The 27288-nt window shown below is 43.6% G+C and overlaps 1 protein-coding gene across 2 annotated transcripts in view; it reads right to left on the reverse strand.

The window, feature by feature from the left end:
• CRACR2A (calcium release activated channel regulator 2A) overlaps window positions 1-27288 on the reverse strand; it is a 208565-nt gene that overhangs the window by 96527 nt on the left and 84750 nt on the right. For both annotated transcript variants that reach the window (XM_073621246.1, XM_073621245.1), the window contains exons 5-6: window positions 20948-21094; window positions 1091-1181 (exon numbers count right to left, since the gene is read on the reverse strand). In XM_073621246.1, coding sequence (XP_073477347.1) covers window positions 1091-1181; window positions 20948-21094 — 238 coding nt within the window. The remainder of the gene's footprint in view (window positions 1-1090; window positions 1182-20947; window positions 21095-27288) is intronic.

Consider the following 27288-nt stretch of genomic DNA (forward strand, 5'->3'; position numbering starts at 1 on the left):
CTCGCGCTGCTGTCAATCACATCCGATGACGCGGCGCGCCGGGGGGCGGGGCCGAGTGATACAGCGAGCGGCTATAGCCGCCGGCTGTATCACGGGAGCGCGCCCGCAAGCACTCACCACCATGCGAGGGAGCTCGCATTAAGGTGGTAAATGCTTGCGGGGAGGAGCTGAAACAGCCGCCGAGGGACCCCAGAAGACCAGGTTCGGGGCCACTCTGTGCAGAACGAGCTGCACAGTGAAGGTAAGTATAACATGTTTGTTATTTTTAAAAAAAAAAAAAAATTACCTTTACAACCCCTTTAATGCATACTATGCATTGAGGTGAAAAAACACCTGGCAGTCACCGCCCCCCTAGCTTCCCATTTTACTTACCTGAACCCCTTCATTCAGTTGACGGGGACGCACTCTCTCTCTCCACGGGCTCCCGGCTCTTGATTGAATAGATTGATAGAAGCGCAGCCATTGGCTCCCGCTGCTGTCAATCCAATCCAATGACGCGGGCGCCAGGGGGTGGGGCCAAGTCCGGCATTCTGTGTCTATAGATGCAAATGCTGGACTCGGGAGAGCGCCCTCAAAGTAACCACCTTGGGGAAGCACTTCTCTGCGGGGGTTATCGGATGTGGGGAGGAGCAACGAGAGCCACCGGGGGACCCCGGAAGAGCAGGTTCGGGGCCACTCTGTGCAAAACTAGCTGCACAGGGGAGATAAGTATGATATGTTTGTTATTTAAAAAAAAAAACTGTACAATCACTTTAAGTTCATCCACACCAAACTTGTCAAACCATTTCTTTATGGAGCTGACTTTGTGATCAGGGGTACAGTAAGGGCAGTGTTGTCTAAAAGGTCTTTGTATGCTATAGCATTACAGTACCCTTCACTGGATGCAGTGGTTCCAAAACAAGCGTGTGTTTTTCAGGTGTCGTAGCAGATCAGTGGCTGTAGGGAGCCACCAAGTGGGGAAATCAGAGTGTCAGTGGGCTTTTGTTTACGTTAGAACAGTTTTTCTCCTTATGCAAGTCTATGGGAATGCACAAACAACTTAAAGGATTATGATGATGTGATTTTGCGGAACAAAGAATTAGGAACCTACTTGTAAGAGAAATTGTTCCTTTTCTGATTTTATCTGTTGTTCCATCTCTTCATACAGATTCTGTATTTCAACATCATACGTGGCGATTTTCCTGGTTAGAAAGAAAATGCTTTGATAATCCTTAGAAATATCATTCCTTTTTCCAAAACAACAGCATATTTTGCCCATTGAAGCTTCCATGACCATGTAGAGAGTGATTGTACCTGACATCCATTATAGCTCCCTATATGTTGAAACAGAATAAATCCCCACATTTAGTGCACCTCTGGTCTGCCATGGACCAGCAGCTATGATGTCAGATTTTAGAAGCAGAAACTAGCAATTTTAGCCATTATGACTTAATGGCTTTAGCAAATGTTTTCCTGTTGAACGGTCATTTTGGGATTGGGTGCACATTTAGTGTCTAGTCATTTTGTTAGTTTCTAGTGTTGAATGTGAAAAATATAGTTTAATTTTGTTCATGTTTTATGATATAATTGATCCTTCCAGGATAGCAATGGAAGAGAATGATAATAGAAGGAATAATTACAGGTATGGATGGAGGAGGAGAAGAAGAATAATGACAGAGGGGAGAAGAGCAGGCATAGCTAGAGGGAAAGAAAGCAAACAGAGGAATATAGCTGAAACTGGATCTGCATGACAGTTGAGAAAATGATGACAGAGGGAAGGAGCGTAAGTATGGATAGAGGAAGAGGAGAATGATGACAAATAGGAGGAGAATGGTTATAGATTGTAGGAAACAGAGGAGAATGATCATGTGCAATTTTGAGCATGGATGGAAGTGAAGGAAAATAATAGCAGAGGGGAGGAGAGTAGGCATACATGAAGTGGAGAAGAAAAACTATATGGAAGAGCAGGCATGCGTGAAAGTGGAGGAGAATGACCATAGAGGACAATGAGCATGGATGTACGTGGAAGAGAATGATGTCAGAAAGGAGAACAGGCATGGATTTAAATGAAGATGAATGCCTAGAAAGAAAGTATGCATTGCTGAAAGAACTGGAGAATGGCCATACAAAAAAGTAGGCAATGAAAATAGGATTTTTATAACAGCTTGCCTGTAAAATTCTTTTCTTGGAGTACATCACGGGACACAGAGCCACGGTAATTATTGTATGGGTTATATAGGCACCTTTAGGTGATGGACACTGGCACACACTAGACAGGAAGTTTAGCTCCCTATATAACCCTCCCCTTACTGGGAGTACCTCAGTTTTGTAGCAAAGCAATATACGTGTATTAGAAGAGGGGAGGGACCTCTGTGTCCCGTGATGTACTCCAAGAAAAGGATTTTACAGGTAAGCTGTTATAAAAAATCCTATTTTCTTTATCGTACATCACGGGACACGGAGCCCTTAGCCCTTGATAGTACTCAAGGCCAGTTTCATCTCTAACCCCATTTGCAGAAAGACAATAATTCTACCTATGACATACTTTCTGGGATGCCAACCCCTGGATTCACACCAGGAAACATATGCCTTCCAGACTCTATAATAAATGACTCTGAAAGCTGTCTTCCTTGCATTAATCAAAGTAGATATCACCAAGCCTGAAAGCCCATGATTCTTCAGAATGTGGGTTTCAATAGCCAAACCGTTAAATTTAGCATTGGTAAAGTAGGATGGAACGCTGGTCCCGACTGTAATGGAAATTTGTAAGTTCTGTATATAATTGTATTGTATTTTGTATGTATTGCACACTGCCCTCACTGTGCACACGGCACTAATAATGTTTTCAGTAAATGTTTACATTCTTTCGAGTCCTGATTAGAATTAGCCTGCCTATGTAACGCCCCTTGTTACCATAAATGTACAATTGTAATATTAATGTGATACCTACGTAATCATGTGCATAAAAACCTTCAATTGCGTCATAATAAAGCAGAACAGTAATTTGGAAAGATGCTGAACGTATCTTTTGTGTCTGTTCCCTACTGCAGTAGTTATTATTAATTTGGAACCACTAATCAATATGAGGATAGGAGTTGCCTATCATCAATTCAACCGAGTCATGCATGGCGAGCTTTGCCTTAGGAGGGGATTCCAGGTGACCCTGAGTATCCGAAACGAGGAGCTTGAGACGATCCGGGAATTTCTGATAATCAGCCGGCTGAGGTAAGCCTTTTGCTTACATTTGAGTTATCAGACTTCCTTGATCGGTAAGGCATTTTCGGGACAAAGGGTACCTATTTTACTCCCCTTAATCGAACTGTATTGATTGGTGGTTATATGTTATGTTGTCCCTGTCTATTGTCCATCGGAGTGTTATAAATAAGAAAGGGAAGAATAGTACTGTTCACAGGTATATGTAGTACATCTGCTAGATAAAGTAGTTTAGAGGCAAGAGGGTATAGGCACAAGTAGAGAAGAGAGAAGACTGGCCAGTCATTATGGGCATTAAATTAAGTAAGGGAATGAAGGGTAAGAGACCCTCAAAAATGCCCAGCGCAAGAGAAGCGCTATATATGAACCGAAGGTGTGGTTCCGCCTATACTGAGCCCCTATATTAATGGTTAAAGTGGACAGAGATCCACAATAGGTAATTGGGTTACCAAGGTCCACAGGGACTAAGAATAATGCAGAGTAAACAGCTAGAGAAACAAGTTATCTATGTGAGCAGGATGGATCAAGGGTGACATTAACACTAGACAGAAAGGGACATTTTCATGTTAAGTTGTGGGATGAATTTGGGGTCAGGCACTTCTAGTAAAAGTCAGAAACAGAGAAATGAGAGTTAAAACAGAATACTTTATATGTTGTCAGAGAGGGAAGATGGGATGAGCACTGTGGCTCCCCATCTGATCATAGAATCATAGAATCATAGAAGCTAGATATAAAAGTTATTTAAACAAAATAAGGAAAGCAAAATTTAGGCAGGGAAATATTAAAGAGTTAAAAGAAAGTGAGAGAATGATATGCATGTGTTGTTTACAAATGGGAAAAATGTAAGCGATTTTAGAGAGATATTGGTGTGTGTGCGAATGCTGGGACCTTTAGTTCTATTGCTTGTGTGTGTCATGTACGCAGATGTGACCCCCTCCTTTGTGCTCTCCTGAAAGAATGTGGTCAGTGATAAGCTGGAAAGACACCATGCCAATTTCTGTTTTTTAGACAAAACATTTATAACAAAATGTGCCGGGTTAACGAATCTTATGCCGCGTACACACGAGCGGACTTTACGGCGGACTTTGCCCGGCGGACTGGATTTCGTCGGACAATTCGATGTGTGTGGGCTCCAGCGGACTTTGTTTTCTCAAAAGTTGGACGGACTTAGATTTTAAACTTGTTTAAAATTTATCCGTTGAAATCGAGTCCGGTCGAAAAGTCCGCTCGTCTGTATGCTAGTTCGACGGACAAAAAGGCACGCTAGGGCAGCTATTGGCTACTGGCTATGAACTTCCTTGTTTTAGTCCGGTCGTACGTCATCACGTACGAATTCGACGGACTTTGGTGGATTGTGTGTAGGCAAGTCCGTTCATTCACAAAGTCCGTCGGAAAGTACGTCGAAAAATCCGCCGGGCAAAGTCCGCCGTAAAGTCCGACCGTGTGTACGCGGCATAATGGTAAACAATGTGATCACAATTATTTTGAATCTGTTTTCCAAACATGGTAAAATGAAGGTTACATTTAACCGTGTATTACACAAATTGAATATCCTTTGATAGTGGAAACAGTGCATTTAAAAAAGGGAAATTAAGTAAAATTAAGTAATAATGAGTATTAATTTCTAATATGAGTTTAACAATTATATAGATATATTGAAACTGGTTTAGACAACCTTTGGTTGGAAATGAAATCCAGGTTAATGGGGAAATTTGTAATGAATGAGATTAGTTTAGATTAAGATAACAATTTTGTAATTTTACATTTATTCAATAAGCCCTTATTGAGAGAAAAAAAAGATTAAGATGAGGTTGTTATTTGGAATAAAGCTGCCATAATATTTAACAAAGCCAAGATGGATGGGATACATAAGAAGTTCTTCTACAAAAATGATATTGTAAGGTTTTTGATAACAACTTGATGTGCGGTCCATGATGTAAGAGTAATAATAAATAAAATTTAAATATAACAGTCCCATCACATCAAGTCCACACACCCTGTTAGGATAGATGCCACCTGCAGCCAGTTGTGTTATAGTTTTTGATGCTTTCTGGTCCATCATACAGATTATTGGTCTTTTTGTTTTTATTTATTTTTATTTTTGAAATCCAAAGCAGAATGTGTGGATTGTGAAATGATGTGCCCCTTTTCCTTGTAAGTGCAGTGGTATAAGCAGAAGAATATTTTGGATTTATGGGCATCTCTCCATGACCGCAGGGTATTGTTATCATTTATTATAATATTGCCAGGAAAAAGTTGTCTTTTGAAACATGAAACTGGAGTTCTTACACAAATAGCATGATAGAAAACAAGCCATTGTAATATATTTATGCAAGCTGGACCCAGTAATGAAGGGTTCATCCCGATATATCAGAGCTGTAGCTTTTATGCAAAGGTGCTATTAGACAAAGTTAGATATTGTTTTGGTCAAACATTTAATTTTTAATGGTCCGACATTCTGTGCAGCAAATATACAGCTAACTAAATGTTTGTCTAATGAAAGGTTTAAAATATGAGTTTATTTATGTACAAATCTAACAATGAAAAATGTGGACATTTATTCAAAAGAAAGGAAAAACCACATGTGTTAAATTGATGGTGTAGGAATCAGCTGCTGTGAGCCCAGTGCGGGACACACTCCCTGAAGACCCAGATATTACATTTTTTGTAGATTTGAGTATGCAGTTTATCACCCAGAAAGATACTCTGTATTCAAAGTCATTGGATCCTTTTTGCCCAGCTCAAGAAGCAGAGCTCCATGTTTTAGCAAAGCCTGTGAGCTATAAAAAGAGTGTATATTTATATAGATAGTCGAGATATAGAGAGCTTTTGGTTCCATTTGAAGGGCCAGAAGTTTGTTTTTACTTCGGCAGGTAAACCAACCAAGCATGCCAAGTTAATTTGATTGGCTGTTTTCAGCCTTCCAGCTTCTTGCTGAGGTAGCCATATTAACTTTCACACATGGAAGCAGACCAGGTGACTAAGGATGCTGCATTTACAGCCCCGGACACTTGATGGGTCTGTGCAACTCACAGATTCCACCCTAGTTCTGGCCCAGTATAGCTGGGATTAATAATTCAACTTTAAGGACCCCAGAACGAGAAGAACAAGTGGTCCACAGGGGGCAACTTCTTATGAAACAGGACTTTGGAAAAAGTGATCATTTATGTCTGCCAGCCACTCTTTTCCCTTCAGCTTGACACATGGACCGTGTCATCAGTCACAAGCAGTTATGGCTGCCTTAGTAAATGAGCGTGGGATAGAGCCAGGGTTCTCCACAGTTGTTTTTATAACATACCACTTCTTGTTTTACCTGTTACCAAAGGTGTTACCAAAAGCTGAACATCCCTCCCAGAGATTACATAAAAGATATATCCAGATGCCCAAGTCAGGATCTTACGAGTATGCATTTTGTCTGTATGGACATGTTTTTTGGATGTCCAGTGGCAAATGCTACTGCAAAGGCCACAGTAAAAAGTGTTATCAGAAGTAGTTTGTAAGTACAGAGTGCCAGAAAGTACAGAGAGTAACAGAGGAAATCATTTTTTATAGGAGAGTCCTTACTAGAAGTTTTGCGGTTTTATTTTTACACCCCCACTGTCTACAATGTAGCGGACAAAGTAGAGTAAGAAACTAGAAAACTTTTGCCTGAATGTTTTCTTATATTTTATGAAGCCCCTAAGGGGGATGTTGGACTCTCTCCCTATGGGATTTGGTTTGGGAGTGTGTTACTCACTTGCTAATATTTTGTCTCAGCAGCTGAAGTCCTCCATTCGGATCTCACGGAGAATGTTGCTGATCTTTTAAGGTTTTTTGACAAACTCATTTATGTGTTTTCTCCCCAATTCCAGATCCTAAAAGTTTGGAAGGATCTAAAACTAAAGCCAGGTGACTTTTGGATTGTTAAGAGACATTTATATATAAGGAAAAGTTTGGAGACTCAATACTGCATCTATTTCATGTACAGTTTTTGCAAAACTTGAAGGAAAAGTCACCTGGATCCACACCAGACACTGCAAAAATGACTAAATTAAAGAAATCTCTGTGTTTGATTTGTTTCCCTCTTGTGATCACAGTCTAGGGTACTTTTTGATTCAATTACTTTAATTGTAAGGGATATATATATTTGAAAAGTAGTTGAAGTCATGTTTAGCCATGTTGAAGTCATATTTGTCTTTTGTATGTCTTCCATTATATGTAGAATTGTCTGTGTTTACATATGCTGATAAGTCAGCATGCCAACAATTAAGCTAGAAGGCCATTCTGGCCACAGGAGTGTACAGCCAGTACTCTATAAATATGTCTTATCAATCATTTGTTTTTCACAATGAAAAGTCATTTTGTAATGAAAAAGTTGCTCAGCTATTATTTTCTCCACAATGGAGTTTTTTGCCTCTTTGGCCAGGACTACCTCCACCTAAGCGTGTGGAGGTTCCAGGTTAAAGGTGATAGCAGGTATGATTAGTGATCAAAATATTGATCAAAAGAGGGGAGACTGTAATGGAAATTTGTAAGTTCTGTATATAATTGTATTGTATTTTGTATGTATTGCACACTGCCCTCACTGTGCACACGGCACTAATAATGTTTTCAGTAAATGTTTACATTCTTTCGAGTCCTGATTAGAATTAGCCTGCCTATGTAACGCCCCTTGTTACCATAAATGTACAATTGTAATATTAATGTGATACCTACGTAATCATGTGCATAAAAACCTTCAATTGCGTCATAATAAAGCAGAACAGTAATTTGGAAAGATGCTGAACGTATCTTTTGTGTCTGTTCCCTACTGCAGTAGTTATTATTAATTTGGAACCACTAATCAATATGAGGATAGGAGTTGCCTATCATCAATTCAACCGAGTCACTGCGATAGTAGGTCAGGACATGGTGGTAGGGTCCATGGGACCCCTACCTCCATCTTTACTATTTCTGCATACCAAGATCTTCTGGGCCACGCTGGGGCCACAAGAACCACCGACTTCCTTTCCTGCTTGATCCTGTGAAGAGGTCGTGGTAGCAGCAGAATAGGAGGGAATGCATAAATCAGTGAGAACCGATCACAGGGTCACCAACGCATCTGTTCCGCATGCAAGTGGATCCTTTGTTCTTGACACAAAGTTATCAACTTTTTTGTTGAACCTGGACGCAAACAGATCTATGTCCGGGATCCACCATCTTTGGCATATAGCCAGGAAGATATTGGGGTAAAAGGACCATTCCCCCGGGAACAACTGCTGGCGACTTAAGTAGTCCGCCTGCCAGTTCTCTACCCCTGGAATGAAGATTACCGATATGCACGGCACATGCTTTTCTGCCCAGGTTAGGATCTGGTTTACCTCTCCCTGGGCTGCACGACTTCTGGTGCCCCCTTAGTGATTGATATAAGCCATTGCTGTGGCATTGTCGGAATGGATCCTGACAGGACAACCCCGCACCTGAATGCCCAGGCCTTTAGGGCTAGGTACGCTGCACGAATGTCTAAAATGTTGATGGGTAAGGTCCTTTCGGTTCTGGACCATTTCCCTTGGACAGTCGTCTCTTCCAGGACTGCTCCCCAACCCGAAAGGCTAAGATCTGTTGTTACCACCTTCCAGGTAACTGGTAAGAAGGATTTCCCCTTCCGCAGATCTCGGGTATCAACCACCAACTGAGGCTCTGGCGCATCGGAAAATCTAGCGCCAGGACTTTCTTGTTCCAGGCAGACAGGATACTGTTTTGCAGCAGTCTCGAATGAAACTGAGCATAGGGGACTGCTTTGAATGAAGCCACCATCTTTCCCAACAACCTCATGCAAAGGTGAATAGAAGGACCCTTCTTCGCCCTGACCACCTGAACCGGCTTATGGCGTTGATCTTTGCCTGGGGTAAAAACACCCTCTTTTGGGTTGTATCTATAACCAGACCCAAGTACTCTAGTCTTCTTACTGGCTTTAAAGAAGATTTCTCTAGGTTGAGGACCCAACCTAGGTATTCCAGGTAGTTGACTGTGGTGACCAAGCTTTGGTCTAAGCGGGCTACTGAACGGTCTATCAAGAGCAGGTTGTCTAGGTAAGCTATAATCGTTATACCCTGGGCCCTTAATCTGGCCAGAGGATGGGCCAGGATATTTGTAAACACCCGAGGTACAGTAGCTAGACCGAAAGGTAGAGCTACAAACTTAAAATTAAGTTTTTCCACTTCGAATCGTAGCTATTTCTGATGAGCGGGGAAAATAGGTACATGCAGGTATGCCTCCTTGATGTCGATTGATGCCAGAAGTTCTCCTCCTTGTAGGATGGAGACTACTGATCGAATTGATTCCATGCAAAAAGATCGAATTTTCAGGACTCTGTTTAGATCTTTGAGATCTAGAATGGGTCTGACATCCTTCCCTTCCATGGGGACCACCACTGATCACTTTTTGCGACAAAAGTCGGTCTAAAAGTCGGTCTAAACGAGGAGGCGGTAATTCTCTGAACTCTAGTTTGTAACCTAGCGTTATTGTGGAGACCACCCATCTGTCCTGAAAATCCTCCTGCCAGACCCTTGAGAACTGTAGCAGTCTTCCCCCCACTCGAACGAGCGGGGGGCGCCCCTTCATAAAGAAGCTTTAGCATTCTGTCTTGTAGGTTTCCTCCCCAGGACTTCTTTTGTCCCTGGGGTTGACTCTGAGTTTTACCTCTTGAACCTGACAGTGGAGGTTGTCGTGACTGCCTGGAGGCTGATGTCCCTGGCACTGGAGAAAGAGCCCGTTTAAATAAGGGACGTTTACTACTTTTCCTAACTGTCAAAAGGGTACTTTTCCCACTTGATATCTTTTAGATATTTAGATTAATTGTCTAAATCATCCCCAAACAGTCTTTCACCGCGGAAAGGAACCCAGCCAGGAGCTTTTTGCATGGCGCTTCGGCTGACCAACTTTTCAACCATAAGATTCTATGCATATGCACCAACCCAAGCGTAAGGCGAGCGGTCTGAAGGATAGAATCTCTGATTGCGTCAAAACACAAAGCCGCTGGCAGCTCGGCTAAATCCTGGCCCTGCTGTTCAGGGAAAAACTTAAGCACCTGTTTCAAGTGGTCTTTCAAGGATTGACACACTCCAATTGTTGCCACTGCAGGTTGAGCTACTGAACCTGCCAAAGAAAAAATGTTTTTAACAGGAATTCCAACTTTTTATCGGTTGGATCCCTAAGCATTTGAGCGTTGTCAACAGGACAAGTCAAACTTTTATTCACAGAGGATATAGCAGCGTCAATTGCTGGTATACCCCACATCTTTGTAAATTTTTCCTCCATAGGATAAAGCATTGAAAACTTTTTGGGAGGCAAAACATGCTTATCTGGGTGATCCCACTCAGAATATATACAGTGGGGACGGAAAGTATTCAGACCCCCTTAAATTTTTCACTGTTTGTTATATTGCAGCCATTTGATAAAATCATTTAAGTTCATTTTTTCCTCATTAATGTACACACAGCATCTCATATTGACAGAAAAACAGAATTGTTGACATTTTTGCAGATTTATTAAAAAAGAAAAACTGAAATATCACATGTTCCTAAATATTCAGACACTTTGCTCAGTATTTAGTAGAAACACCATTTTGATTTAATACAGCCATGAGTCTTTTTGGGAAAGATGCAACAAGTTTTTCACACATGGATATGGGGATCCTCTGCCATTCCTCCTTGCAGATCCTCTCCAGTTCTGTCAGGTTGGATGGTAAACGTTGGTGGACAGCCATTTTAAGGTCTCTCCAGAGATGCTCAATTGGGTTTAAGTCAGGGCTCTGGCTGGGCCATTCAAGAACAGTCACGTAGTTGTTGTGAAGCCACTCTTTCATTATTTTAGCTGTGTGCTTAGGGTCATTGTCTTGTTGGAAGGTAAACCTTCGGCCCAGTCTGAGGTCCTGAGCACTCTGGAGAAGGTTTTCATCCAGGATATCCCTGTACTTGGCCGCATTTATCTTTCCCTCGATTGCAACCAGTCGTCCTCCAGTTGTCCTGCAGCTGAAAAACACCCCCACAGCATGATGCTGCCACCACCATGCTTAACTGTTGGGACTGTATTGGACAGGTGATGAGCAGTGCCTGGTTTTCTCCACCCATACCGCTTAGTAAAAAGTTCTATCTTGGTCTCATCAGACCAGAGAATCTTATTTCTCATCATCTTGGAGTCCAGGTGTTTTTCAGCAAACTCCATGCAGGCTTTCATGTGTCTTGCACTGAGTAGAGGCTTCCGTTGGGCCACTCTGCCATAAAGCCCCGACTGGTAGAGGGCTGCAGTGATGGTTGACTTTCTACAACTTTCTTCCATCTCCCGACTGCATCTCTGGAGCTCAGCCACAGTGATCTTTGGGTTCTTCTTTACCTCTCTCACCAAGGCTTTTCTCCCCCGATAGCTCAGTTTGGCCGGACGGCCAGCTCTAGGAAGGGTTCTGGTTAACCCAAAATTCTTCCATTTAAGGATTATGGAGGCCACTGTGCTCTTAGGAACATTAAGTGCAGCAGAAATGTTTTTGTAACCTTGGCCAGATCTGTGCCTTGCCACAATTCTGTCTCTGAGCTCTTCAGGCAGTTCCTTTGACCTCCTGATTCTCATTTGCTCTGACATGCACTGTGAGCTGTAAGGTCTTATATAGACAGGTGTGTGGCTTTCCTAATCAAGTCCAATCAGTATAATCAAACACAGCTGGACTCAAATGAAGGTGTAGAACCATCTCAAGGATGATCAGAAGAAATGGACAGCACCTGAGTTAAATATATGAGTGTCGGGGCGTGGCCAAGATGGCGACCTGAGAGGAAGCAGGTTTTAGAGCTCTGCTGGAGATCCGTTTTAAATCCTTTCTCCTGGCGGGTTTTTCTCACTATAAAGTGGACAGAACAACTCCGGATGCCATACAAGACAAGACACAGGGGGAAGAAGCTTCGTTTTCCACCGGACGAGGAGAAAACAGCCCCACAGGGGACTCCCCACGTGCAAGCCTCTCCTGGCCGTGCAAAGAACATGGCGTCCCAAACGGACATGGAGGAGCAGGCAGACGCGCAGAGACTTGGCTTTCAAGAGGTGATGGCTGCAATAGCAACATGTCAAACTGCCCTGACTAACAAAATTGAGGCCGTCCAACTTGATGTTAGCCTCATTCGGCAGGACTTTGATAAACTCCGTGCTCGGGTGTCGGAAGCGGAGCAACGTGTGGGGCTGACGGAGGATACGGTCACAGAGCACACAGCCTCGATCCGCACCTTACAAACGAAGGTCAGAGCGCTGGAATTTAAGGTCGACGACGCAGAAAACAGGAATAGGAGGAATAACCTCCGACTCGTGGGTATGCCGGAGGGTGCGGAGGGAAAGAATCCCACGATCTTTGTAGAAGAGATCCTAAGAGAAATACTGCCGACGGCCCAGTTCTCGCCATATTTTACGGTGGAGCGCGCCCACAGGATCCCTCCAGTTCCGGGACCACCAGGATCTAACCCCCGCACTTTGATCTTTCGGGTTCTTAATTTCAGGGATCGGGACGAAATACTCCGTGCAGCTCGCAGAGCCGGTGATTTAAAATATCAGAATGCCACCCTGATGTTTTTCCCCGATTTCTCATTGGAAACTCAGAAGCTACGTAGGTCCTTTGACCAAATCAAAGTGGGGCTACGGGCGAGAAATATAAAGTATAGTATCCTGTTCCCTGCCAAGCTGAGGGTGCAGGATGGGGAAACAGTGAAATTCTTTACCGCGCCTCGTGATGCTGCCGCATGGTTGGACTCTTTACCTCCACAACGTTAAGTGTAAGTTCAAACTCACTGCTTTATGCTCAAACAACTTATGATATACCTGTGGTATTTTTTCTCTTTTTGAGTCATTGAAGCAGGCTAATCACTCTGTCTTTTACATGGAATGGGGATCGGAATTTGATATACAATAGTTGCGGGGCTGGAACTCTACTGTGCAATGTGCTGTGTGGGGGAAGCAGTGGGGTCACCCTCTTACAAGATGAATGCCGGATGACAGCTGCAACTCATTAACTCTGTCTGGAAGCTACAACTTGTACTATAGAATTGGAGCGTTGGAAAGTGACCGACGTACCTTATGAGGCTGTTGCATGTCTACGATCTCTGCCCTTGCTTGGCAAGGCACGAATTCTAAGCCCGCCGGTCATATACACACGCAAGCTACAACACCTCTCAACAGGTTCTATAGGGGTCTGAAATGGAGACAACCCCCCCTTTTTTCAGGACAACCGCCTAATGTGTGTAGACGTAGTTAAGCAATCATATCCTGGTGCATGCATCAAATCAGTACACATAGACTGATGGTCGCTACAGATCTGGAGGTCTTATTTACCAAGACGAATGTCTGTGTATATTCTAATGAGCAAGTTGAGTGATGCACCGGAGCTGGCGTTGAGGTGTTGTGTGGACTTCACCACTCAAATAGTCTCGTCCATGTTGGAGGGAGTTAAACTATATAGAAGACCTGCTTGGCCTTACACCGCTGCTGTCTTGGCTTGGGGCATTCAGCCCCCTGGTGCGGAAACATCGGCTATCAGGGGAGAACTATCCCCAATCACAACTGCCTAGGTTATGCTGAAATACTGCAACTGGGAAACTGAACTTCTCCGATTCCAGTTATAACGCATGTGACAATCCATAGGTTGGTTGTGTTAGGAGGCATACTTGGGGAGTTCTTAGCTGTGTTGATGCTATGGACAACAGGTATCCCTGCGAATCCAGGACTAGCTTGCCTTAATATGTCTGAATTACACTGTTAATGGTTATATACAAGTCCTTTTTTTCTCTTCTCTTTTTATTCTTATTTTATTAAAACCGTTTTGTAACTAAGATACGTACCCCTGGGGGCTCCCAGGAGATAAGTTATGCATAATGAACCAGCAACTCTGTTGCCTTGCTAGGTAACACTTCACGCTACAAGTGCTCGCCCTCTTTTAAGTATAGATGTTGGGGGTTCAGGGTGTGGAGCATCCTCGGTTCCGGGGGGGGATGTGGGGAGGGGGGGGGAGTTATCTGCCGTTGCAGTTTTTTGAAGTTGCAGCAATTGCAAGTTTTATAAAGGAGTGGCTTGATTGTAGCTGGAAAGTTATTGGCTCGCACATGCTTATGCATTTAACCAATTCATATAACGCCTCCTTAGGCCTAAGGGGAACAATGACGTGGATAGAATATCTTTATCTGGGGGGCTGGTGTGGTGGGGGGGGGGGACGTGCGGATCTTGCTTATACAATTGAGTGTGGGAAGTGATGGCTGAGATATCTATTGTTTCCTGGAATGTCCGGGGTCTAAACTCAGCCACAAAGAGGTCACTGGTGTTTAAATACTTACAAAGGTACAGTCCACATATTTTTATACTTCAGGAGACCCACTTGATAGGCAGACGTGTCTTAGGACTCCGGAAGGCATGGGTGGGAGCTCATCATCATTCCACCTACTCAAATTATGCTAGGGGTGTGAGCATTTTGATCCGCAGGTCCCTACCTCTACAGATCCTAGATATTAAGATTGACCCGGGGGGCAGATATGTGATTATTAATGCTTCACTTTATGATAGAGGATTGGTGCTGGTAGGCCTATATCTTCCACCTCCGGCTGATGCACAATTGCTAAACGACATTATGCATTTGGTAATGGGATTTAATGTGCCTGAAGTTTTCATTTTTGGTGATTTTAACATGGCTCCATCACAGGATCTGGACAGATTACACATGGTGACCCGTAATGCAGTGGCCTTGGGGGGATGGGCCGACACGTTTGCTCTTACAGACGTGTGGCGTCACTTTCACCCAAATAAAAGAGAATATACGTGCCACTCGGCCTCCTATCGAGCACTCTCACGTATAGACCTTGTATATGCTTCACCCGGGGCCTTGCGTTGGGTAGGGGCAGTGGAGCATTTGCCTCGAGGTATCTCAGATCATGCCCCTGTCCACCTTAAAATCTCACTGCTTAAATCTCCGGGGCTTAAATTGTGGCGTCTGTCCGGATTCTGGGCCAAGGATGATAGAGTCCAGGAGACAATGATAGAAAATATTTGTAACTACTGGACTGAAAACGGCGATTCTGCTAATGCTAATGTGTTATGGGATGCTTTTAAGTCAAAAGTGAGGGGGGATTATATTGCCTGTATCTCTTTCTTGCAAAAAGAGGCCTCCAAGACTAGGGAGACACTGGAGGAAAAGGCCGCTAGTTGTGAGTCAGACTATATTCAATCCCCTAATAATAACAATTATTATCTATGGCAGAACTCCCTACGTGAATTATCCCTGCATAATGTAGAACAGACTAAAAAATCTATGCTATATACAAAGCAAAAAATATTTGAGCACGGAAATAAGAATGGACGTCTGTTAGCTTGGCTAGCAAAGAACCAGGCAGCCTCCACCCACATAGCTAGTATCAGGCGCGCCGATGGACAATTACTCTCATCACCTGAGGAAATAAATGCTGAATTCCTGAAGTTTTTCAGGGAGGTATACACCTCTAGAGCCCAGTTTACGCCAGTGGAACTACAGGAGTATTTAGATGCAATCCCTTTCCCGTCCCTCTCAGAGGAACTTAAAAGTTTATTAGAGGGGGATTTTTCCCTGGAGGAGGTCCAGACTGCAATTGGTAGTTTGCAGTGCGGGAAAACTCCGGGTGCAGACGGCCTTCCCACAGAATTCTATGCACAACACATGGAAGTGCTTGCCCCTAGATTGAAATCCCTCTTTTCTGGACTGGATCAGACAGGTGCTCTCCCAGAATCTATGGAGGAAGCTATTATAGTTCTAATACCCAAACCTGGTAAGGACCCGCAGGAATGTGCATCCTTTAGGCCAATATCTTTACTTAATGTCGATGCAAAAATTCTAGCAAAAATTCTAGCTAATCGATTGTCGTCGGTTATCTCCACCCTGGTCCATGTCGACCAAACAGGGTTTATGCCGGGCAAAGGTACCGACATAAATCTTAGACGCCTTTTCCTAAACCTTTCGTTCGGTCATGATACTGCAGGATCTCGGGTGATTGCCTCCCTAGACGCCGAAAAGGCGTTTGACTCTGTAGAGTGGTTGTACCTTTGGGGGGTGTTACAGCACTTTGGGTTTGGACCCAGATTCATACGCTGGTTGCAACTACTTTACAGAGCTCCCAAAGCTAGGGTACGCACTAATGACCGAGTGTCAGACGCTTTTTCTTTACACAGGGGCACCCGTCAAGGATGCCCCCTATCCCCTAGTTTGTTTGCCTTGGCCCTGGAACCACTAGCAATCTTAATTCGTGAGTCACAAGAAATTAAGGGAATTCGGGTTGGCAGTCTGGAAGAGAAAATATCCCTTTATGCGGATGACGCGCTACTCTATCTAAATGACCCTGGACCCTCGTTGTCTGCCGCCCTGGTGTTATTTGATGGATTTGGTGCGTTATCAGGCATCCGAATCAATTGGAACAAATCGGTCCTTTTCTCACTGGATATGCAGTCCCAAGGCCCTCACAATCACACATCACTACAGTGGGTTAGCGAATTCAGGTACCTTGGGGTCAAGATATCTAGGGATGTTGCCCAATATTATACACTGAACCTGCTCCCGTTGCTTAAACTTCTAAGGGAAAAATGCCAGTCTTGGTCCGGACTTCCATTGAACTTATTAGGCCGCATAAGTATCCTCAAAATGGTTATCCTACCTAAGTTTAATTATTTTTTCCGGAACAGTCCGATTTGGATACCGCAGAGCTTCTTTCAAGAAATTGATAAATGCATTACTGCTTTTATATGGAATGGTTCCATACCTAGACTGGCAAAAACCACACTCCGCGCACCGACACAACTGGGGGGATTGGCCCTCCCGGATTTTCGGGTGTACTACTGGGCAGCTATGCTGGTCACTGTATACTGGTGGTTTGCGGCGAGTAAATCTAACGCTGCGGTTTGTGTAGAGGCAGCCTGGCTAGGCTCCCTACAGGAACTACAAAATTTGGCGTATAGAGGAGTGGGAGCATATAAAAACCTCCCTGCCCCAACTAAGGCAACGATGAAGGTTTGGGTTGCAGCTAGACGTCGGTTCCTCATAGCGGGTCAGTGGTCACCGGTCCAGCCTCTCTGGGGAAATCCCAACTTACCTCATTTTAGGTCAATACCAGACCCCCAGGTGTGGGCAAGATTCGGCATTAAGACACTAAGGGATATTATGCCTACGGGTACACTGATGTCATTTTCGCAACTAGCAAGGAAATATGAGCTACCTGGGTGGATGTTCTTCCGCTATATTCAACTGAGGCATGCGGCCAGGGCCCAATTCCAAACGCAGCCTACTCTGAAATTGGACCCCGTAGAGAATCTACTGTCTTGTGAGGACCTAATAAAGCCACTTTCGGCTCTATATGGTATTTTACTGCCAATTGACAACGTAAAAATGGATAGACTATGGGAACAATGGAAGGCCGATATTCCAATGTTAGAAAGAGAGGATTGGGAGGACAGTCTTGAACAGAGCCCCAAGCTGGTTATAGCTGCAGGAGATAAACTTATACAGACCAAATTCCTCCATAGGGTTTATTTTACCCCGGTTTGTATGTCTAGAATATATCCAGATAGAGATCCACAATGCCCCAGATGTTTGACACATCCGGGATCATATTTACACATGTTCTGGGAATGTCCTAAGCTGTCAAACTTCTGGGAGGGAGTATTTGATCATTTAAACGTCCGCCTGGACTTGAATGTTCCCGTGACACCTGAATTGGCCTTACTGGGTGTACATGAGGATGATCAGAGATCGCACCATAGTAAATTACTAATTTCATATTTGCTCTTTTATGCTAAGAAAGAGATACTGTGTAGGTGGACCTCCTCTGTCCCCCCGGATGTAGCTACATGGGAAAATAAAGTAAATGCTGCTCTGCCACTATATAAGTTGACGTACATTAACCGGGATGCCCATGGAAATTTGACAAAGTTTGGTCATCATGGGCATCGATTTAGACAACGGGACACTATCAGTAGAGCGGAGGATATGCTGATTGACCCCTGCTTTCTTCTGGTGTTTCTGGTTCCGCTGTCTCCCCTCTCCCCCCCTCGCACCCCCCCCCCCCCCCCGGGTTATGTTCCCTACTGGTTTTTCCCTTTCCCTGCCTCCTTCCTGGCCCCTGAGCAGGGAATAACGAATATACTGCATTTGATAAGGTTTATGGTCTTGGATCTCCTCTTTTTTTTTTGACATTGGTTCACGGTATATGCTTTGTGTGAAATGCTGACAAACCTGTACTAAATATATTTTATGTATAACAAAATGTGATTACATAATATTGTAAATGTTAATTCTACAATAAAGCACTCCTGGTTGTAAAAAAAAAATATATGAGTGTCACAGCAAAGGGTCTGAATACTTAGGACCATGTGATATTTCAGTTTTTCTTTTTTAATAAAGCTGCAAAAATGTGAACAATTCTGTGTTTTTCTGTCAATATGGGGTGCTGTGTGTACATTAATGAGGTAAAAAAATGAACTTAAATGATTTTAGCAAATGGCTGCAATATAACAAAGAGTGAAAACTTTAAGGGGGTCGGAATACTTTCCGTCCCCACTGTAAGTTTTTCCAGCAATGAATGGACAGGAAAAGCACGCATAGCTTGAGGAGTGAACCCAAACAAGAAGTGGGCTTTTCAGCCGACTCAGTTACGGGTAACTTAAATGTGGAGCGGACCATTTCAGTAGGAGAGTGAAGGGGGCCCCAATGGGAAGAATTGGGCACCAGCAATTTCTCAGCCTATGAAGCTGAAGAGGGTCCTTCCCCACTTGATTCCTCAGAAGAGGAGTCATCAGTCTCTTTACGGTCCCCTGAGGGGGATTCATCTTCCCTCCCCGGTGTTCCTCTGTTTAAGGGTCCTGGGTGTTAGAAGGGTACCTAATGCGTTTTCTTCCACTTTGTGAAGATGCGATTAAGGCCGTTAATCTTTCCTCCAATCCACTCATGGCTGAGGAAAAAACCTCCTGAGTAATATATACAGGGGCTGAAATGCCAGAAGCAGATGCAGCCCCTGACAACCCCGATGGCTCACTCTGACCAGCCTCCCTAGGCCTTTCAGAGGGGGTGGCGTTGCAGAGGGAGGGTCCTGAGGGAGATCCCTTTGAGCCCCTATTTTTTGGGGTATTTGTACCTCCCCTTCTGCCCATAGTGCCAAGCACAAATGTAGAGGTACTACCAGAAATGCACCCACTGCTGAGCAAAATAGTCCAGCAACTGCCGCTGCTATCAAGGCTCAGTCTGATGCTAAGTAAATGTGCCCTGGGAATGCCTGTTTCACCCACACTCACATGCCATCCATCTGCTCTGTGTCCCTCATTTAGCTGTATGCACCTGCAAAAAGTGCACCTTTATAGCTTTGCATAGTCCGTGTGGTGGGCTATGCCGACGCCGCGCTGAGGCCCCGCCCCCCTCCTCCGACCTCTCATTGTGCCCTCCCCTCATCTTTTTCAAAAAAATACGGTTTTCCCACGCAAGCGGGGCCTCCGATCTGATTGGTTTGCACGTGGAGGGGGGACTGCGGTGGAGGAGAGGAGGAGGACTGCTAGATGGAAAGCCGTCATAATGGCGGCGGCAGTGGGAGCGGCGCAGCATCCGCCGACTGATCCATGCCCTCTTTGCCTGATGGAAAAGAAGCTGTCCAGGTGGGGGGACCCTCCAAAGAGAAAACCCACTTCCCACATCCTACCTGGGGCCGGGCTGGAAGATGCGTGCAGCTTGTGATACAGAGCGGGACTGACGAGCATGGAATCAGGTACGTGCTCTTGACAGCCCCCGGTGGAGACTTTAGGCATGGCAATATTTACTTAAAGGAGAAAACAAGAATTAGAAAAATTCCTTAGGAATCTCCCTTAGCTTATCCAGCTGCAGGGTTCTGTTGTAAACCAGACTGACCCAATCTTCACCTCTCACGGTGGGCTCCGTTAAAAAACCTTCAGGTTTATTGGGGGATCCACACCCCTGGGCCTGTAAAGCACCCCGCCAGGAAATATAGCTGAAAAAAACAAACACTGGATCTCGGGGTCCAGGTCTCTAAAAAGAGAAGCGTTACAGGCAAAACCTTGTTTCTTCCGACACGAGGCCTGGGTACCAATCAATTCGGCCTGAAACTACACTTTGAATGGATCCAGTTGCATGGCTTGCTCCAGCAAAGATTTCTCCAGCGGAGCTCAGCACAGCACATCTTTACTCGTGATCAACCACTGGCAAAAAAACTGGGGTACTCCCAGTAAGGGGAGGGGTTATATAGGGAGCTAAACTTCCTGTCTAGGGTGTGCCAGTGTCCATCATCTAAAGGTGCCTATATAACCCAGACAGTAATTACTGTGGCTCTGTGTCCCATGATGTGCGATAAAGAAAATTGGGTAAACAGGAGTGCATCAAACACTGAAACATGGATAGATCAATGATAATAAGAAAATATGAGGGTCTAAATAAGGCTAAAAAGAGAACTGACATATTGAGTCACTTATATTTATACAGTATAGATGAAGCCAACACAAATAGAAAAAAATGACTGTTTTCTACACATGGACAGCCTCTTGGTTTGTGGCCATGACTTTCTCTAGGCTTCATTTAAAGTGAGTGGAAATTTTGGACATGGCTGTGCATTAATCAATTTTAGAAGCAGCATCAAAGAATAGTAGGATGTATATGGTAATATGGACTATGGTAATATATAGGTTTATTAAATGTTGGATGCGGTGCTTGTTTAGGTTTTTGTGTGTTATATACAGCAAAGAGAAAAATTGGTTTACTGACTTCTTGAGTGCACATTCCATTTCATTCTTCTCCTCATTGGCTTCCTGGAGCTGGGAAAAGACTCTTATAAGAAAATCTTCAAAGCTTGGAAGCAGATGAGGATCATCTTTCCTTAACTCCATCCATAAACGCTTAATGGCATTCTCACTGCAACAGAGAACCAGATAGGTATTCTGAGTTACATACAAACCAAAGATTTCCAGGCACACTTCTGAGTATTCAGTATAGTTAGTCTGTAGCAGAAATAAAATCTGACAAAGATTTTAGCCTTTCCTTCACCACTGCCTGTATCACGATTGGAGAGATCTGCCCTCCTTTCGTGTCTACATTACTACTTCCAGTGGGATAGGAAGTGAGGGAAATCCTTTAAGGTGATTAGCATTGTAAGGTTTAAAAGTGTATACCCAGCCAAAACATGTTATGGCTGTCACCAGAACAGGAAATGGGGGTAGAACTTCTAATAGGCATACAGACAGTTAATATTAAAAAAAAAAAAAAAACAGACAGGGATTTTGATCATTATCTATTCTATCCAAAACATTTTTTTTTTGTTTGAAAAAGGTTTTCAAGAGGTTTCCATTCATTTCCTGTTGTGACTTTAGGACAGGAGGTGAATGTTAACCTCCCCAAACAGTAAAAAAAAACTTGTTGGGGGTCCTAGCCATCCAAGTCCTGCAGGGCGGAATTAATAAAGAATAATAGGAGGGCTTGAAAATTCTTGCCTGTTCTGAAGAATATGCTTTTCCAAACTCCTTCCCTTGCTGCTAATAATACCAAAGTCCTAGGCATCAGAGCATATAATTTATGCTGATAGGAAGATCTCCCATCACTTCCTGTCACCACCAGTGTTGGTGTTGGGGGTTCTGAACTTATTCTCTCTGGAGAAGAGACGCTTGAGAGGGGATATGATTTCAATATACAAATACCGTACTGGTGACCCTACAATAGAAATAAAACTTTTTCGCAGAAGAGAGTTTAACAAGACTCGTGGCCACTCATTAAAATTAGAAGAAAAGAGGTTTAACCTTAAACTACGTAGAGGGTTTTTTACTGTAAGAGCGGCAAGGATGTGGAATTCCCTTCCACAGGCGGTGGTCTCAGGCGAGAGAATCGATAGCTTCAAGAAACTATTAGATAAGCACCTGAATGAGCGCAACATACAGGGATATACAATGTAATACTGACACATAATCACACATAGGTTGGACTTGATTGACATGTGTCTTTTTTCAACCTCACCTACTAAGTAACTATGTAAAAGCACCCCAAAGCCCTAATTTCTGCCTTTTATTAATGCAAATCTGTGATGATGAAACCTCCCTTTAATCATTTTAAAATTGAGGTTAGTAACCTACAAGAAGGAACAAAAACAGAACCGGTTACTATATTCAGATACATTTTAAGCAGAATCTCGCTGTTTGTGCCGCCACTTATATCCAGAAATGAACTATGTGGCATGTAATAACTTGTCTTGCTACTTGGCTATAAACACGGAACTGTAAAGACTTTTCTCAGGAAGTTCAAAACATACAATGTTTTATGTGATTGTACTGAAGAGCCATTATTTGTATTTACACATCTAACTAGGAATTGTTTATTCATGAGCACTGACTTCAACTCATCCTTTGTGAACTGGTGTCAAAGAGCTGCATAAACAATTCTCCCTTTAAATATATTCCTGTTTTTACACAGTAGATGTAAAGGGAGCCCGTCACAAAAGCAAAAACCTCAGAGAAGTTAGTAGTTAGAAGTTAGTTTCTATTTGTGCCAGGCCAGTAAAGCTGCATTTGTTCGGCTCTTATTGTGACTTTCATGACAACTTCAGGATTGATAGGCATTCCAGAGGTTCCAAAGAACAGAAATAACTAATCAAGGATTCTATTATATTTAATCAAGGCTTACTATTCTATTTGAAGGAAACATCGGAAGTATTGCTTAAAAAGTAATTATTTAGTATTATTTCTTCTGATGATTGTACACAGCCAAAGAAACCAGGGAAGTATGAATATTTAAAGAAAAAGTGCACTTAACCACTTCAGCTCCAGAAAGTTTTACCCCTTTATGACCAGGCCATTTTTTGCTATTTGGCACTGTGCTACTTTAACTGGTAATTGCGCTGTCATGCAACCCTGTACCCAAACAAAACATATACACCAAAGGGTGTATATTGATTGATTTGCCTGAAAGTTATAGGGGTTAATTTACTAAAGGCAAATAGACTGTGCACTTTGCGAAGTGCAGTTGCTCTCAGGGCTGGACTGGGACAAAAATTTGGCCCTGGACTTCATCCAGAGCAGCCCACTCTAATTTTGCAAATACACACAAAAACAGTATCCTGTGCACTTCCACGAGAGTGACGTTATCACAGCCCAGCTATCCACACAGCAGAAGCACGCAAACCCAGAAGGAAGACCGGGTGAAGGGGGAAGCCCCCAGCAGCAGTGACAGCACACTGCTGGAGGGCTTTGCTTCAAAGGTAAGTTTGTCATGTGACAATAAAATTGTGCCCACAATGCATTGTTTAGGTCCAGGCAGCATGAAAAAGGAAGATTTGCTTACTTGATCCTCCATCCTGCCAGACTGGTTCTCAGAGAGTCTTCTCCCCCATGCTCCAGCGGTCTAAGGTCTTTTGATGTCATCAAGACTGATGCAGAAACCATAACCCCAATTCTTCCCATTGGGGCCCCCTTCATTCGATGGGGTCCATCTTCTAGGCCCCCTACATCCCATACAACCCCCTACATTCCATAGGGTCCTTCTTCCCATTGGGGGCCCCCTTCATTTCATAGGGTCCTTCTTATAGGGCCCCTACATCTCAAACACCCCCTTCATTCCTTAGGGCTCCTTCTTCCCACAGGAGCCTCTTCATTCCCTGGTCCCCCTGGTTGTCTTGTATCTTTCAGCCCCCCTCTCCCCCCTGGTGTCCCCCTGTCACCTGCCCCATAGGACTAGGCCCGAAGCCTGGCTCTGCATTATATATTTTAAAATAAACAACTAATGTGCACACCTATTTTTGATCAACTGCAGTAGTGAGCATCTGCCATCATCAAACAGGTTACCACAAACCCACAGATAAATTGAATATATAGCAAAGGATGTGTGCGCTAACTAAAATAACATTAAAAATCCATTCGGTGCAAATAATGATTCAAACAATATGCAAAATCCATCGTAGCTAAAAGTTCATCAAAAGTGTCAATGAATATTGAAATGTTCATAAAAATATTTTCAGCAAAAAATTCATATATAAACTATGCTTATAATTAAAACCATTATATCCAAACTATGTCCAGGCCATAGCTTGGATATAATGCTTTTAATTATAAGTATAGTTTATATATGATTTTTTTTGCTGAAAATATTTTAGTGCGGGCTGGAGGTGCCGGAAGATTTGTGGGGTGTTCAGAAAGATCCGAGCGAGGGTGGAAAGAGCCGAAGTGCGCCGCGCTGTGTCTGGAAGCTCAATACCTAGCCATGGGCAGTGCAGCGGTGCTCAAATTACTACTACTACCCGTGCAGCCATTAATTTGGCAGGCTGTCACTGAAACCAGCCCACTGAGCCATCAGCCCACTGGGAAACTCCCGGTAGTCCCGATGGCCGTCCAGTGTATGCCTGGTTGCTCTAAAACTTAGTAAATTAGTAAATGGGGTAAAGCTTCACAGAATACCCAATCACATTAAAGGAAAAATTAAAAAAAACAGCATTTTTGCTTGCACATGATTGGATGATGGAAGTTAGCAGAGCTCCCTCTCATTTAAAAAGCTCTGGAGCAACTGCACTTGCAAAAGTGCACAGTCTATTTTTCTTTGTTAAATCAACACCATAACATCTACAAACTATGATATACCATATTTGCCGGTGTATAAGGCGACTGGGCGTATAAGACGACCCACTAATTTTCCAGCTAAAACTTTAGTTTTGAGATATACTTGCAGTATAAGATGACCCCCTTCCAACTAGTCTGTCTAGTAGCTTGGGTAACATACTGAAACAGCAATAATAAGTCTGTGCAACTTAATCACAAGCTTTGTGAAGCAATGCTGCGGTGGTAAATACCTCATGTGCCCAGCAAAATCCACTGATGGTGGGTCAGATGCCAGATGTAGGGTCAGGTGCCAGATAAAGGGTCCGGTTCCAGATGGAGGGCGAGGTGCTTCAAACCAAAGCTCCGGTGGTGGATGGCGAGGTGGAAGGAAGAGGAGCTGAGGGGTAGCCGCATTCGGTAACAAACTGTATACAGTATTACAGTATACCACGCTGAGCCAATCACGGCAAGCGATGTATTCTATTAATGAATACAAAGCCTGCTCGGATTGGCTTTGAGATTCAGAGAGGCGTAGGCTGATGATATTACAACCTCTGCCAATCCGAGCAGGCTTTGTATTCATTAATAGAATACATCGCTCGCCGTGATTGGCAGAGGTTGGAACCCCATCAGCCCGCGCCTCTCTGAATCTAAAAGCCAATCCGAGCAGGCTTTGTATTCATTAATAGAATACATCGCTCACCGTGATTGGCTCAGCCGGACATTAATGCAATTCCAGTGGGCTGACATCCATAGACCAGCGTATAAGACGACCCCCAATTTTTGGAGGATTTTTTAAGTATAAAAGGTCATCTTATACGCCGGAAAATACGGTATATATACTGGAATTTTTAGTCTTTTTTTTGCATGCTGTGTGGCAGGCAATCTGACACTGGGTGGGAACTGACTAACTGACACTGACATTACCAGTGACACAAATACAGTGATCAGTGAAAATACTGTACACTGACATTGTACTAATGACACTGGCTGGGAAGGGGTTAAGATCTTGGGGTAATCAAGGGGTTAAGTGTTTGCCTAACAAGTGTTAATGTGTGTATTATGTGCTATTTTTTACTTAAAATCTCTTTGTTCCTTCTGCCTACAAAGAAACAAAGAGATCGTTCCTTCTGAACAGAACCCATGTGTTGTTTGTCAACACAGGGCTCTAGGCTGGGATTGGACACATCAGTGGGTCTCAGCCATGGATCATTGACAAAATCTCACTGTGTCTAATCAGCAGGAGTCGGGGGGGGGGGGGGGGCACACGCCCTGCATACTTCAGTGTGCCTGTAGGAGCCGCTTGTCTGCAGTACTATGTGGTCCTGAAGAGATTAAAACACATTAACACCTTAACCGCTTGCTGACTGCCGCACGAACATTTACGTCGGCAGAATGGCATGGATAGGCAAATGGGCATACAGGTACGTCCCTGTAAATTTGCCGCCGCGTGGTCGCGTGCGCGCCGGCGGTGACATGCGCGCTACCCTGCCGCGAGCTCCGTGAGTGTGATTGTGGGTCCCGCAGACTCGATGTCCGCGGGGATACCCACGATCGTCTCACGGAGAGGAAGAATGGGGAAATGCTGATGTAAACAAGCATTTCCCCGTTCTGCCTAATGACACTGACACTGATCACAGCTCCCTGTGTCGTGTCGCGTCACACGTAGCTAGTGTGACATGACACGACACAGGAGCTGTGATCAGTGTCAGTGTCAATGCCATAAAACTATCCCCTATATTGTAGACGCTATAACTTTTGCGCAAACCAATCAACAAACGCTTATTGCGATTTTTTTACCAAAAATATGTAGAAGAATACGTATCGGACTAAACTGAGGAAAAAAAAAGGTTTTTTTTATATTTTTGGGGGATATTTATTATAGCAAAAAGTAAAAAATGCGTTTTTTTCAAAATTGTCGCTCTTTTTTTGTTTATAGCGCAAAAAATAAAAACCGCAGAGGTGATCAAATACCACCAAAAGAAAGTTCTATTTGTGGGGAAAAAAGGACGCCAATTTTGTTTGGGAGCCACGTCGGATGATCACGCAATTGTCAGTTAAAGCGATGCAGTGCCGAATCGCAAAAAGTGCTCTGGTCTTCGGCCAGCCAAATGGTCCGGGGCTTAAGTGGTTAATTGATGACCAGACTATAGATGTCCAAGCATTTACATATTCTTAACAAGAAGCAAATTATCTTAACAACAAATCCTTTTTAACCTTTAACCTTTATAAAAACATGTAAAATACACTATATAGACTAACACTGGACACTTGACCATCATGCCTACATGGTCAGAAGTATACAGAGACCCCTCCAAATTACTAAGTTCAGGTCTTTTCACCTGAACTCAATAACAAGGGTAATGTCAATGCTGCAGCACACAAAGACATTTTGGACAATTTTGTGCTTCCAATATTGTAGGAGCAGTTTTGGGAGGGCCCATTTTCTGTTACAGCCTGATTGTGCTCTTGTGGACAAAGCACGGTCCATAAAGAGGAAGTAAAGTGTTTTTTTTTTCCTGACCTGCAAAAGTA

Source organism: Aquarana catesbeiana, linkage group LG03 (genome assembly GCF_042186555.1).
Source record: "Aquarana catesbeiana isolate 2022-GZ linkage group LG03, ASM4218655v1, whole genome shotgun sequence".
In the NCBI taxonomy this organism is placed as follows: Eukaryota; Metazoa; Chordata; class Amphibia; order Anura; family Ranidae; genus Aquarana; species Aquarana catesbeiana.